General features: G+C 44.9%; 1 protein-coding gene across 4 annotated transcripts in view; it reads right to left on the bottom strand.

The window, feature by feature from the left end:
- SNTG2 (syntrophin gamma 2) overlaps positions 1-14,733 on the bottom strand; it is a 196,594-nt gene that overhangs the window by 73,515 nt on the left and 108,346 nt on the right. For all 4 annotated transcript variants that reach the window (XM_067008273.1, XM_067008272.1, XM_059078848.2 and 1 more), the window contains one exon: positions 13,054-13,145. In XM_067008273.1, coding sequence (XP_066864374.1) covers positions 13,054-13,145 — 92 coding nt within the window. The remainder of the gene's footprint in view (positions 1-13,053; positions 13,146-14,733) is intronic.

Below are 14,733 nucleotides of genomic sequence, written 5' to 3' on the forward strand. Positions count from 1 at the left end.
GTCCTCCACCCCCATAAGATCCTTTAGTATCTTTTAGAGGAAAAAGAGCCAAGGGAACAGAAGTCACCTAGCGATGTGGAAACATCGATAAAGGGCATCACAGCAGCAGAGAGAACTAGGAACTGCGCTGAGAATCATCTCGTCCACGCATTCATTTCAGAACTGAGAAACCAGAAACTCTGGGGGGAAAGCGTGTCTGCACCGAGTAAATGCCTCGGAAGTTGGCTCTTCATCGTGTGAGCCGGGAATCGGAGCTCAACTACGGAAACTGCAGTGAGTGACCTCAAAATCGATACGCAGCCCCACCTCGTCTTTGGTAGATGCATCCAAATTTACTCTCCGTTACCATCCCCCAAACAGACACATTCTGAAAATACTCCCTGCCTTACTACATTATTGACCATATGTCATAAAGTTAGTGTTTTTAAAAGTGAAATTGATTAGAACAAAATTATTTATATAAAACTTTTATAAACACTTCTTTTTTTGGGGGGGAACAAGATGCACCAAATCTATACTTTTTAAAAAATTGAAAAAAAAAAAAAGAATCCAACATCATCTGAGAAAACAGATTACTTTTTTCCCCAACGAGAAAGACCTAAAATTGGATATGAAACAGTCACATTGCATTTTGGATGTTGGCCCAGATACTAGATTGGAATTTTAAACCTGAACTGTCAAAAACAAAAAAACAAAACAAAACAAAACAAACAAACAAAAAAAACCATGAAATACTATTTTTTCAGGATTCAGAGATTTAGGACAGATAGGCAGACTCAACAGACTGAGCAGTTAGCTCAGAGTTTCCCAGCATATTCTTAAGAGAAGTTTTTCTTCACGGGAATAATTTTTTATAATTATATAATTCATTTTACTGTCAGTGTCTAACTTGAGATGAGAGCATGACGTTTCTGTGACGGATCATCCTGACTGCAAATAAGGTGGTCCCTTTGGAACAGTACTCACAGGCAATGCTTTCGTACTTCTTTTTTTTTTTTTTGTGGTACGCGCGCCTCTCACTGCTGTGGCCTCTCCCGTTGCGGAGCACAGGCTCCGGACGCGCAGGCTCAGCGGCCACGGCTCACGGGCCCAGCCGCTCCACGGCACGTGGGATCCTCCCAGACCGGGGCACGAACTCGTATCCCCTGCATCGTCAGGCGGACTCTCGACCACTGTGCCACCAGGGAAGCCCTGTATTTCTTATTTTTAAAAAACTGTAATCACGCTGACATACGGCAGGCCTGGTGCTCATTCCGGAGAAAGAGTTCGTGGTCACGCTGTGTCTCTACTGTAATTTCTCCTTCAGCGCTCTGTCATGACTTCCTCGTGGTAATTTTCACTCCAGAAATTACCCTCCTCGTGCTTTCATCTCTGGTGTGTGTGACGGTCCAGGCCCTGCCCCTCACCTTCTAAACCACCTGCTGCTGTCCCACAGCCTGCCCGTCCCATCCCCGAGCCGCACTCCCGCCAAAGTCCTGCTCGGCCGGAGGACCGCAGCCCCCCGGCCGCCCCCCCAGGAAGAAGGGTACTTGGGGCTCGGCAGGGCTTGGTCCCAGGTGCAGCCTGGGGTCTTAGCCTTTGAACACAAAACAAATATTTAACATAACAGCACTGTAAGGCAGCAGTAAAAGTGTATCTAGCTCCTTTTTACATGGAAATCAATGAGGGTTAAAACAGGCTCAGTGCAGGGACCCAGGATTCCTACAAAATTTGACTTAGTCCAGAATTCTTAAAATTTTCTAAATTAAATAAATTATTGGTCAGTATTTTACAGGCATTTTAAAATACATACATTTCCCCAAACCACAGATTTAACCATTTTAAATCTGCATGCCAGTCTCCTGGGAACGGTGTGGGTTTGTGTCTGTGTTTGCTGTGGAGTGAAGGCACCCGCAGGTCCGTGAGATGAAGCCAGTGAGTTTTGTGCAGAGAAGACTTTCTTCCACCAGAACCTCATCCCTGGTTTGCAGAGACGGTCACTGTATCTGAGCCAGGTCCTCATGGGTGTGACGGTCCCACGGCCCGAAACGCTGTCCCGGAACCCAAATCACAGGGGACCAAAGCGTCTGTCAGGACGTGACCATCTCTGCCAAAAGTATTTCAAAAGACCCTGGAGCGGCTCGAGCCCTAGGGGCCCGGGCGGGTCGGCCTTCGGCAGGTCCAGCCTGGCGTCCATCGGCACACGCGCCCGGAGCCCGGCTTGGAGGAAGGACTCATTTAGACAGCATTCACTACTCTGTGCTTTGAGTTCTCTGAATTTAAATCTGCAAACTTACCAATAAAACCGTCCTATTTACACACTCAAGAAATGTCTCTTGGATGAGACCTACTTGGAATATTTTGTCCCAGAAGAAAACTCCGGGTCCTCAGGGTACAGTTCGTTCTCTGAGTTACTCACCCCCGTGGCTGTTGAACTTGGTCTAGCCAGAGCTCTCCTCTCGAACGTCACAGACGCCAGCCAGAGTTGCAGGGCGTCCACGCTAGTGGTCCCTTTACATTCTTGTTAAATATCTAGAGGCTTGAGAAGACGACAAGACTTCTACTCTTAAGCAGCGTGGGGGGAGTGATCCATGTAAGCAGTCACTTCCTCTGACACCCTGAATGATGCTCACCTCGTATGTTCAAGTTTCTCCCGAAGACCCTCAGAGCGGCAACGTATCCACAGCTGCCAGTGCCGGAGGTGACTTTGTTACGAAGACATTTTTTCAGGAGAGACAAGCAACGCTGCAGGAAGAGACACCTAGTGCATCACCCTGACAGGCCTCCCACATGTTTCTGTCTTTCCGTCACTGACACAACGAAACATCCACCTCTGAGGCAGGAGGGGAGTGGAGGGACGATACTGGTGACATCAGAGGGACGAGACCACCTTCCAGCCCTGGGGCCCCGCCTGCGCCCAGGGCTGCAGGGTCACGCGTGAGGCGGGACAGGAAAGGAGCCGCCAGCCTGGGGAAGCAGCCTCCCTGCCCGCCCCCGCCCCTCGTTTCTCTTCTCGTCACTTTCCAAGAGGCTCTGGAGTCAGTGAGGAAGGGACGGCCCTCCACCAAATGATGGAGTAAGAACAGGGCCTGATCCTTAAACTCTTCACTGAGTGGTGGTAAATCAGGCCAATTTGGAGGCCAAGTGAAGATTCTCAGCTACCAGAATCTACTTGAGATACAGGTCAATAACATGCTGACGCGCATGATGAAAGTAAGAGGAGTGTGTGCACACGTTTAGAAAAACATGGTATTACTAAACAGGGCTGGGGGGCTTCAGAGGCGGCACGATGCCCTAATGTGATCCTACGACCCGCAGAGCTGAGGCACCAATGCAAGCAAAGGTGCATCATTTCCTGTATCAAGATTAGTAGGAACAGACTTGGTTCGTGGGAAAAAGATGGCACAGAAATTATACGAGAGAAAAATTACTTCTGACTTACAAGAGAGAACAATCAACATTTTGTGAATTGATAATGGAAGAGAAACAGATCCATGTCAAAAATAGTTACTTGAGCTGTTCCATCAGGTTTGAGCAGGGCTCCAGGACCAGATCATGGAGTTCAAATTCTGACTTGAGTATGCACCAGCTGTTTCCTTGGTATGCACTAGCATCACTAGATGTGTTCTGTTGGTGTGTTCCCTTGGTGTGCACAAGCATGTACTACCTGTGTTTCCCTCCTGTGTGCTAGCATGCACTAGCTGTGTTTCCCTCCTGTGTGCTAGCATGCACTAGCTGTGTTTCCTTCCTATGTGCTAGCATGCACTAGCTGTGTTTCCCTCCTGTGTGCTAGCATGCACTAGCTGTGTTTCCCTCCTATACTAGCAGGCACTGGCTGTGTCCCCTTGGTGTTTACTAACAGGCACTGGCTGTGTCCCCTTGGTGTTTACTAACAGGCACTGGCTGTGTCCCCTTGGTGTTTACTAACAGGCACTGGCTGTGTCCCTTTTGGTAAATGAGTTAAATTCTTGTGCCTCAGAGTTTTACCTTCTCCCATACAAAAAAGGTACTCATGACAGATACATAATATTTAGAAAGATTCCTACTACGTAATAACTGCTATGTAAATTGTTGTTGTTAATACTATTATTATTAAATAGCTCTATACGTATGAGGAAGAAAATTAAGGTGACCCACATTCTTTCCTTCCACAGATAACCACTCTAGCATTTGGCGCACACATCATTTGTTTTCCGATGCCTTTGTAAATTATTGTGTTCCTCACTATATACACTTTTAAAAGTTAACATGATGTGTTTTCCAGTCACTAAACAATGTTGGTAAAATTCATTTTAAAACACTGAAAAATCTCATCACGTCAATCTATCCCCCTATAACTAATTATTTCCCCATTATTGAGAAGCCAGATTGAAGTCACTTTTTCTTAAGCACATATTGAATGTGCTCTAAAACACGGCTTGTCATACATTCCTAGGTGTGGAACTGCTATGTCTGAAGTGTGAGGATCCACAGCAGGGTTAGCACCTGCTGCCAGACGCCTTCCAGAAACGCTGCTGTGCTGCACTCCCTCAGGCCTTGTCAGTCATTCTACGGAAAACACAACCACAAGGCCAGCTTTTGTGGGGACCGCTTTGCAATGCCCTCTGCAGAGCCCCCAGGTCGGGACCGGAGGAGTCATCTTCGCCTGAACTTTGCTGAACCTCTGCACGCTGGCCACCAGTTCTGACTCAGTACCTTCTGGGAGAACAGTCCTTCTGCCTCGCTGGCCCATTCGTGGTCTGTAACAGACCGAGTGTTTGTATATAACTCTTCTATTTTTGCCTAATTTCCTTGGAGGTAAGGTAGCTATTCACTATCTTCCTCCAAATAACCTTTCTCAAGTTTTAAGATGATTCCACATTATTTATTTAATGTCTTTCTAGCAGCTTTTCTCCTTCAATCTGCTACATTAAAATTTTTGTTGTATTTGATACATACAGAGTATAATATGTATATTCTTATGTACACAAATCATAGAGGAAGTTATGAAACATGAAACTAAAACGAAGGCCCCTGAAGCTCCCAAGGGACTCACAAATTAGAACATAGCTGCTGCAGCTCTCTGCGTCCTCCCGTCTTCCCACGTGGGCACGGCTGGCCCCCATCTCCCCCATGACCGGTACCCTGAACTCTGGAGCCAGTGCAGTTTTCATAAAGCCCAAAGACAATAAAATGTGAAGGGGGATTCTTTAAGAAAAAGAATACAGAAGTAAGGCATACACAAGAGCAAGTCCAAGCACTAAGAACTGCTAGCAAATCTTTCCCCAGCAAAACTGCCCTCAGCCGGAACACAAACAGTTGCCCAAACACCATCCAGTGGGACCAGAAGTGTGAAGCAGGGGAAGTCACAAAAGTTACAGAAACCTGAGACCACGTGGAGACACTGCCATCTGCTCCCAGGCCCCCAGATGACACTTGTTACTTCTTGTCATTTTGATAATAGCCATTCTGACAGCTGTGAGGTGGTATCTCATTGTGCCTTGGATTTGCATTTCCCTGACGATTCGTGATGTTGAGCATCTTTCCAGGTGCCTGTTGGTCATCTGTCTGCCTTCTCTGGTGAAATGTCTACTCAGTCCCCCCGCCCAATTTTGATTTAAATCACTTGCTTTTTGCTATTGAGTTGTATGTATTCTTTCTATACATTTTGGATATTAACTTCTGATAAGGTACATGATTTGCACATATTTTCTCCATTTTCATTATGTTGATGATTTCCTTTATTGTGCAGAGGCTCTTTAGTTTGATGTAGCCCCACTTGTTTATTTCTGTTTCTGTTGCCTTTATTTTGGGGGTTAAATTTTTAAAAAAATCATCCCTAAGACCAACGTCAAGGAGCTTACCATTTATGTTTTCTTCTAGGAGTTTTATGGTTTCAGGTCTTATGTTCAAGTCTTTCATTCATTTTGAGTTAATTTCTGTCAGTCGTGTTAGACAGGGGCCTAGTTTCATTCTTTTACATGTGGCCGTCAAGTTTTCCCAACTTCATTTATGAGACTATCCTTTTCCCCACTGTATATTCCTGACTCCTTTGTCATAAATTAATTGCCCATATAAGTGTGAGTTTATTTCTCGGTTCTCTATTCTGTTCCGTTGATCTATGTGCCTTTTTTATGCCAATACCATACTGTTTTGATTATTATATCTTCGAAATTTAGTATGAAATCAGGAAGTGTGATGCCTCCAGCTTTGTTTCTCTTTCTCAAGATTGTTCTAGGTATTTTTGATCTTTTGTAGTTGCGTATACGTTTTAGGATTGTTTGTTCTGTTTTTTGTTTGTTTGTTTGTTCTGGGGTTTTTTTTTGTGAAAAAATGTCATTGGAATTTTGATAGGTATCCCACTGAATCTGTAGATTGCTTTGGTTAGTATGGACGTTTTAACAATAGGTTTATTTTTCCAATCCATGAGCATGGAATATCTTTCCATTTATTTGAGTCTTCTTCAACTTCCTTCATTAATGTCTAAAAGTTTTCAGGGTACAGATCATTCATGTCCTTGTTTAAATTTATCCCAAGGTATTTTTTTCTCTTTTATGCAATTATATATTGGATTATTTTCATAGTTTCTCTTTCTGATAGTTCATTTTTGTGCACAGAAACACAACTGATTTTTATAATAGATTTTCCATCCTGCAAATTTACTGAATTTGTTTATTAGTACTCAAGAGTTTTTTAGTGGAGTCGTTAAGGTTTTCTCAATATAGTACCAGGTCATCTGCAAATAAAGACAATTTTACCTGTTTCTTTCCACTTTGGATGTCTTTCATTTCCTTTTCTTGCCTAACTGTTCTGGCTAGGACTTCTAGTACTATGTTGAATAGGAGAGGTGAGAGTCAGCAGCCTTTTCTTCCTGACCTTAGAGGAAAAGCCTTAAGCTTTTCACCATTGAGTACAATGTTAGCTGTGCAGTTGTCATTTATGGCCTTTATTATATTGAGGTATGTTCCCTCTATATACAATTTGCTGAGTTTTTTAATTAATTAATTAATTAATTAATTTGGGGGGTGCTGCGTTTGGTCTTCATTGCTACTTGCAGGCTTTCTCTTGTTGCGGCAAGCGGGGGCTACTCTTCATGTGGTGTGCAGATTTCTCATTACTGTGGCTTCTCTTGGTGCAGAGCAGAGGCTCTAGAAGCGCGGGCTTCAGTAGTTGTGGCACACGGGCTCTAGAGCGCAGGCTCAGTAGTTGTGGCGCACAGGCTTGGCTGCTCCGCAGCATGTGGGTTCTTCCCGGACCAGGGCTCGAACCCATGTCCCCTGCATTGGCAGGTGGATTCCTAACCACTGTGCCACCAGGGAAGTCCCCCTGAGTGTTTTTTTTGATCATGAAAAGATTTTGAATTTTGTCTAATGATTTTTCTGCATCTATTGTATTAAGATACTCATATGATTTAATCCTTTACTTTGTTAATGTGGTACATCATGTTGATTGATTTGGAGATACTGAACCACCCTTGCATTCTCAGAATAAGTCTCACTTGATTATAGCATAAGATCCTTTTAATATATTGTTGAATTGGGTTTCCTAATATTTTGTTGAGAATATTTGTATCTATGTTTATCAGGGATACTGGCCCATAACTTCTTTTTTGTGGCATATTTGTCTGGTTTTGGTATCAGGGTAATGCTTGCCTTGTAAAATATGTTTGGAATTCTTCCCTCCTCTTCAATTTTTTGGAAGAGTTTCAGAAGGACTGGTATTAATTCTTCCTTAAATGTTTGGTAGAATTCACCAGTGAAGCAATCTGGTCCTAGACTTTTGTTTGCTGAGAGATTTTTGATTACTGATTCAATCACCTTACTAGTAATAGGTCTGTTCAGACTTTGTATTTCTTCATGATTCAGTCTTTTTAGATTTTACGTTCTAGGAATTTATCCATTTCTTCTAAGTTGTTTAATTTGTTGGCATAATATTGTTCAGAGAAGTCTCTTATGATTTTTTGTATTTGTGTTATCAGTTGTAATGTCTCTTCTTTCATTTCTACTTTTATTTATTTGAGTGCTGCCTTTTATTCTTGGTAAGTCTAGCTAAAGCTTTGCCTATTTTGTTTAGCTTTTCAAAAAAAACACACCAGCTCTTAGTTTCATTGATGTTTTCCATTGTCTGTTTAGTGTCTCTATTGCATTTATTTCCATTCTGACCTTTGTTACTTACTTCCTTCTACTAACTTTGGGATTAGTTTGTTCTTCTTTTTCTAGTTACTTGATTTATAGTTTTAGGTTATTTATAAGAGCTCTTTCTTATTTCTTAACATATGCATTTATCACTATGAACATCCCTCTTAGAATTGCTTTGGCTGCTTTCCATAATTTTGGTATGCTGTATTTCCATTTTCATTTGTCTCAAGATATTGAGACTTCTACTTTGACCCACTGGTTGTTCAGTAGCATGCTGTTTAATCTTCACATATTTGTGGATTTTTGTTTTCTTCTTGTAATTGATTTCTAGTTTCATACCATTGTGGTCAGAAAAGATGCTTGACAGGACTTGAGTCATTTTAAAGATTGAAGTAAATCTGTGGTTCTTAAGTATAACTAGTAAATTCAGTCTATGTATATTGATTTTATTACTGCTATGTCTGTACTCATATCTACCTCCTTAAGTTTGGCTCTTTCATTGTGTTATTTTTCTATTCTTTTTCTCTTAATGAACTTTAGTTAAGGATTTTTTGTTATTGATTTGCTTTTTTTTTCATTTGATGTTTTATTTTTACTGGTGTTTTATTAATTCGTGAAGTGTCTAAACAACAGTAGGACTTTAGAATGCTTTACATCCAGTCCACTCACTCTGAACCACATACATTGTTTTCAGTATTCTGTATTTGCTCTCTTATCTTAACCTAAGATATTAGACATTAACTTAAGTGATGTTATTACTTTCTGCAGAGAACATTTGTTTAGATTCACATACATAATCCCCTTCTTTAATCTCCAACTGCCCTTCTGGGATCTTTTTTTTTTTTTCCCTGACATGTGGTCTTTAGAAATTCTATTAGTGATATACTCTTTCAGATTCTCTTTTTATGAACAAGTCTTTATTTTTACCTTGTTTTGGAAGGATGGTTTTGTGAGGAACACAAAGATAGACCAATAGTTATTTTTCTTGTCTCCATGATTTTGAAAATATTATTGGGCTGTTATCTAGCCTCCATTGTCACTATTGAGAAATGTGCTGTTAATAAAATTGTCATTGTTCCAAGTGATCTATGCTTTCGCTAGTTGATTTTAAGATTGACTTTTGGCAACAAGGTGAGACAGAAGAGTATGACCCCATCCACATGAAAGTCAAATACAGGTAAATTTAATCTATAGTAATTGAGGTCAAAATAATAGTAATTTTTTGAGGGAGAGGGTAGGTTGAGATTATGGTGATGTGCTATATTTTGACCAGGGTGCTGTAACATTTATTGAGCTGTTTCTTCAAAGTTGTATACTTCCCTGCATATGCCTTATACTTTAATTAAACAGTTAAATATCATTCAGTCATTCGTTACCTCTGCCTGGGAGACCATCCCTCCTTCCATCTAGAAGACTCAATTCAATGTTTAACTTATGTGTTTATTTTTTAATATTTTAAAATATATTTTATTTTTCTTATTATATCTGCTTTTCTTTTTCAACTACTCTTTGTAAGTTTCGTATCTGTTTCCTTATAATTTCTGTAAAATCTTGTTTCTGTTTTGTGTTTTGATATATTGTTCCTGTACACTTTTGAGCATTCAATTCTCTGTAATGATCGTAATCTTTTGATTTTTTTTTTTGAAATTCTTAACTCAGAAAATCAGGCATTTACTGTCCTAAATTCTTTGTTCTTTAATTGCACCTCCTTATATATTTTTGGTAAAGGTTTCCGACAAAGGGAAACTAGTCAGACGCAATTTAGCCTTGCATCTGCCACAGGTAAAGCAGAGACATTGGCATCTGAAGTCCCTCAAAGGACCGGGTCAACACCCAAGTTCCAAGCACACCAGGTGAAAGCACCAGCTATCTCTCAGGGAAAAGGAAAACATTTTTGGACAACCAGGTAATCAAGGAATAACCCCTCTATGTTCCCTCTGTGAAGGAAAACGTGAACACTAACCCACTAACAAGGGAGCCAGAACGGGACGTGCAGGAGTGTAGAAACAGGGGCAGAGGGAGAGAAGGACCTGACAATATACATGTTCAATTGAGATGAGTGACACTGATGTGAATGAGACTTTTTGTTGTTATAAATATTCAGTAAGTTTTCTGACATGAAAATAGTGCAGTATGTATGAGTGATGAACTCAGAATCTTAAGGTGTGTGAGCCGTTCCTGGGTCTGGAGGAGAACGTGGGGCCTGGGGGTGAAGCTGTGAGCAGACTCCTTCTCATGGAGGGTAGGGAAGACGGAGAAGATGTAGTATCTGGGGAGGGAGCAGTTAATAATTTAGTTTCAAATGAGAACCCAGGGAAGTTGTCAGATACACAGGGTAGCACTGAGAGTGGCTCTGGGAATCACAGACAGAGTGAAAGCGCATTCCATCGGCTCCCCCCACTCCACAAGCGGGGGTTACGAGTGTGTTGGGGGTCAGGGGCACACAGTCACGAAGGGGAAACCCAGCCTCCGGGGCTCCTGTGATTGTAAAGCTGCTGTGAACTTGGCAAACTCTGCCTCTTGCCCCATCGCGTCTGGCCCTGGGAGAAGGAAAGTGACGCGAGCACATCTGAGAGTGCAGCCAGCGGAAACTGCCTAAACCCTCTGTCTGAGGAAGGTTCCGGCTCATTTCCTTTGATAAAACAAACTGCAGAGTGGAGCCCATTTTCCTCTCCAATCCAGAGATACCGTAGATCCCAGTCTTCCAAAGACTGAAAGCTTTGTGGTCACTCCTTGTACTCAACGTGGATTACATACAGTCCACAAGAAAAAGGTAAGTGAGAGAGAATGGAAAAAATACAAAGACTTAGGATGCTGTGAGACAGCGTAGCCTACAGTGACAAAACTTATTATAAATACAGACTAACTAAGCAGTGTGGTTCTGGTATTGATACTGCAATCAGAATACAACCAAGGTCTCAGCAATAAACCCAAGACCAGGAAACATGCGCCGTGATCACAGTGACTGAGGACACGGGTTAGAACAACCGGTTACCCAGGAAAATGAATCTGGGTCCCAGCCTTTCACGTGTTTTACAAAAATAAACCTCATACGCTTTGGAGACCTAAAGTGAAAAACAAAGCTTAAAAGTATTTAGGAAAGGAAACACAAGGAAACATCTTTATGAGCTTAGGATAAGAAGGGATGTCTTGAACCAGATCCTAAAACCACAACCTCTACCAGAAAGAAATGGACACACTTGGCTACACAGAGATTAACGTCCATTTATCAAAAGGTAGTGTAAATATAATGAAACACACTCTGTAAATTGTGAGCAGAGATCTGAGACCCAAAGTCAACAAAATATTAATCCCAAGTGTGTACGGAGATTCCCAAGGGATCAGGAAAGAAAAGACAAACAGCTTTACAGGTAAAGGGGTGAAAGTGGACACACGTCACGCAAGGGGAGAAAGCAAAGTAACCGCAAGCAGGAGAGGCAAACAGACCTCCTCAGCCAACCCGGGAGCAGCCACCAAATACCCCTGTGCTTGGAAAAATGAACCCAGAGCATGGAGCCCTGAGAAGCCATGGCCACCTGGAATGCCTCCTGCCACTGGGAGATGACCTGGGACAGCCGGCTGGGAAAATAAGTTGTCATTATTTTGAAAGTCAGACACTGGCATCATTTGTGTCCGGAAATTCTAGCTCTGGGTCTGTAGCCAAGAGATATTTAAAAGCATGTTCATGGCAGCCCTGGTTTCAGTGACAACAGACTAGAGTAAACCAAGAAACAAAAGCCAAGTGTCTAGTGATGATTGATAATCAGTAAATAAACTGCAGTATATTCACGCAATTAAATATAATACAGAAAAAAACAAACAAGCAAAAAAGAACCAGGGACATACGTAACATTTGTGGATCTCAAAAACATAATAGCAGGTAAAAATGTAAATCCCAGAAGGCTAAGACAGAATAACATTTTATAAGGCTCAAAATGAAATGGTAAATTTTAGGGATCTATACTATGGATAAACTTTTTTTTTTTTTTTTTTTTTTTTTTTTTATCAAGCCAGTGACAAACTCAAGATTCAGGATGCCGTTCATTTTGGGGAGGCCAGAAAATGGGATATGGGAGTGACACCCAGGCAGCCGTATAAGCTGGGGACAATGTTCCTAGTACCGATTTGAGTCTTGAGTGCAGGGACATTTGTTTTATTCTTCTGTTCCATAACTCACGTGGACCCTAAACGCAATTTTTAAATATCAAGAACTCTAGTAAAGGGTTAAAAATGGAAAAGCATGTACTTTAAGAGTGGACGGTGCAAACGTCAATCACCTCCTCTGGCTCCGCCTGCCCGTCAGGTAGGCGGTGCTCAGAAGGTGCGAGTGGGTATGATTTCCAAGAAAACATTTTTTCAAGCTGCTTACAGGATTCTAATCCGTATCCACTAACGGCTCAGTGGTTGATGAGCCCGCACCCTGGACGTTGGCTCTTCTCAGGGCCCACCCAGCCGGGGTCTGGGTCAGGCCAGGCCTCCCTGGGGGAGGGGGCAGCCGTCCAATCCCAGGTCACCTGCAGCCCTGCCTTTCTGCTCAGCTCTGGTTTTCTTGGGAAGGCGAAGACTTGGAGGATGATGGAAACTCACTGCAAATACACAGCATCACGCTTCCTAGGTGATTCCATTAACTTGGGAATTAACCCCTTTCCTGTGAGTCTGGAGGAAGCTTCCTGAGGACAAACCCCGGCAGTTCCCACCGTCAGGTTCCGAGGAAAATTGGAGCCACGACTCCGCATTCTACCTCAGAATTACGCACTCAGGCCTGTTCACGAGATATTGCGAATTAGGAGCTGTAAGTACCCTACAGTGAAAGACCAGGCGTCCACGTGGGAATAACGCACACGTAAGCACATCCTACCCCCATGTTTGAATCTCCCTCTGAAACGGGCAGCGAGGGCTTTCTAAATCTGCCAGGGGAGCTTCTGGTTAAATCAAAGGTGAGGCGGAGCGAGCTTACTGTGTTGCTGGAGTTTCCGTTCAGATGCAAACCGCTGTCAAAGAGGGGCGAGGAGGTCCCGCTGCCGGGCTCGCTAGACGGTCCTGGGGACCCTGCAGATGAAACAGAGACTCACTGCAGGTGGAGCCACCAGAGGAGCGGCGGCGCGTTACCTGCAGGTCCCCCTGCGGGGGTCACACCTAAGGAGGTCCCCAGACGAGCCCCCGGGGGAAGCAGCTGCTGGCACGGGCTGTGCAGCAGCGCTGGCCCCTCGCCGCCCGCCCACCATGTGGACGCCCCCGTCTGCACCCTTCAGCACGCCCGGCAGAGGAGGGCAGGACCGGCTTCTCGCCGGGGCCGCACCGGGCTCGGGTGCGGAGAGACAGCGGCCTCTCCAAGCCGCTCCCCCGGCCCCGGGGCCTCCATGACCCTGCGCTCCCCACCGCTAGGATAACGATGCTCATTTCCCAACACTTATTCTTGACTTCCCGATGGTACTTTTTATATTATTTATTTGTCTGACATTTTCGGATTATCTTTGCACTGCAAGTTGCTTTAGTGAAAAACAGCAGGACCAATCAGGTAAGTTGGAGGAGAGTGATATTTATAAAAAGAGGAAGCAGCTCTGGACTGGGGAGAGAGCAGGGAGCCGCCGTGGGGCCTGGAACACGCGTCCTGGAGGAACAGAGGGTCCAAGGCGAGCGTCTGTCTCGGGCAAGTCAGGGCCCTTCCCGAGAACAGCCCTCTTTTCAGGAAGTACAGGGATGGACCGGGAGCTCCGTCCTGTCGCTCCAGCACCAGGCGGGTCCCGTCCCCACCCTTCCGCCACCGCTCAGCCCCCCCGCCCCCCCCGGCGGCCCTGGACGCGCCAGGTGAGGTGGGGGCGGCACCAGCTGCCCCCAAGCCTGGCCCTAAGGACCGGCGCCCTAGGTGGACGGCAGGAGTGGCAGCGGGCCCTCAGCGCACATCGGCCTCGACCACGTGCCCAGGACCCCTGGCGGGACCCCAGACGGGCTCCAGCGCCGCAGGCGGAAGGAGGTCCGCGCCCCCTCCCCGAGCAGGGGGCCCTCCTCCTGACCACAGTGCGCCAGCAGACCGACTCGGCGGCCCCGGGCCCCAGGTGCCACCACGGGCAGGTTCACCCGCCGCGCTCCTGACTCAGTCGGCAATTTCAGGGAGAAGAGCCAGGGACCCCGCATCTCCCGTTATCCCAATGGGCGACGGGAAGGACCCCGATGGGCTGTGCAGGGTCAGGGGCGCCCCGGCCGAAGCGGGTGCCAGCCTGGTACACAGGTTCTTCATTCTCTTTTAGCTTGAAAATGTTCAAAGACAGCCTTGGCCTTCAAAAGCCAACTACTCGGGGGATAAATCGCACGAGGCAGAGGTTCCAAACTGGCAGGTGAAGCTCAGTGTGACCTGCAGATCGGTTTTGTCTGATCAAAGCCAAGACATGGCGTTAAAAATCCAGATTTCTCACTTTCTTGGAAAATGATAAAAAGCTTCACCGGGGTAAAGTTCCCCGATGACGGTAGGAGGCTGGAGCCGAGGGGGTTTCACAGCAGGGAGCCCGAGGCCTCCTCGTCCCGTCCCGCCCAGCCTTCGCCGCCGGCTCTGAGGGTCCGCAGGCTCCAGCATCTCCCCACATGGGAGCAGGACGAGCACGGGTCACACACGCGTCGCCAGCGTCCGTGTCACTGAGGA

The sequence above is a fragment of the Kogia breviceps genome, chromosome 11 (assembly GCF_026419965.1).
Source record: "Kogia breviceps isolate mKogBre1 chromosome 11, mKogBre1 haplotype 1, whole genome shotgun sequence".
Taxonomy (NCBI): Eukaryota; Metazoa; Chordata; class Mammalia; order Artiodactyla; family Physeteridae; genus Kogia; species Kogia breviceps.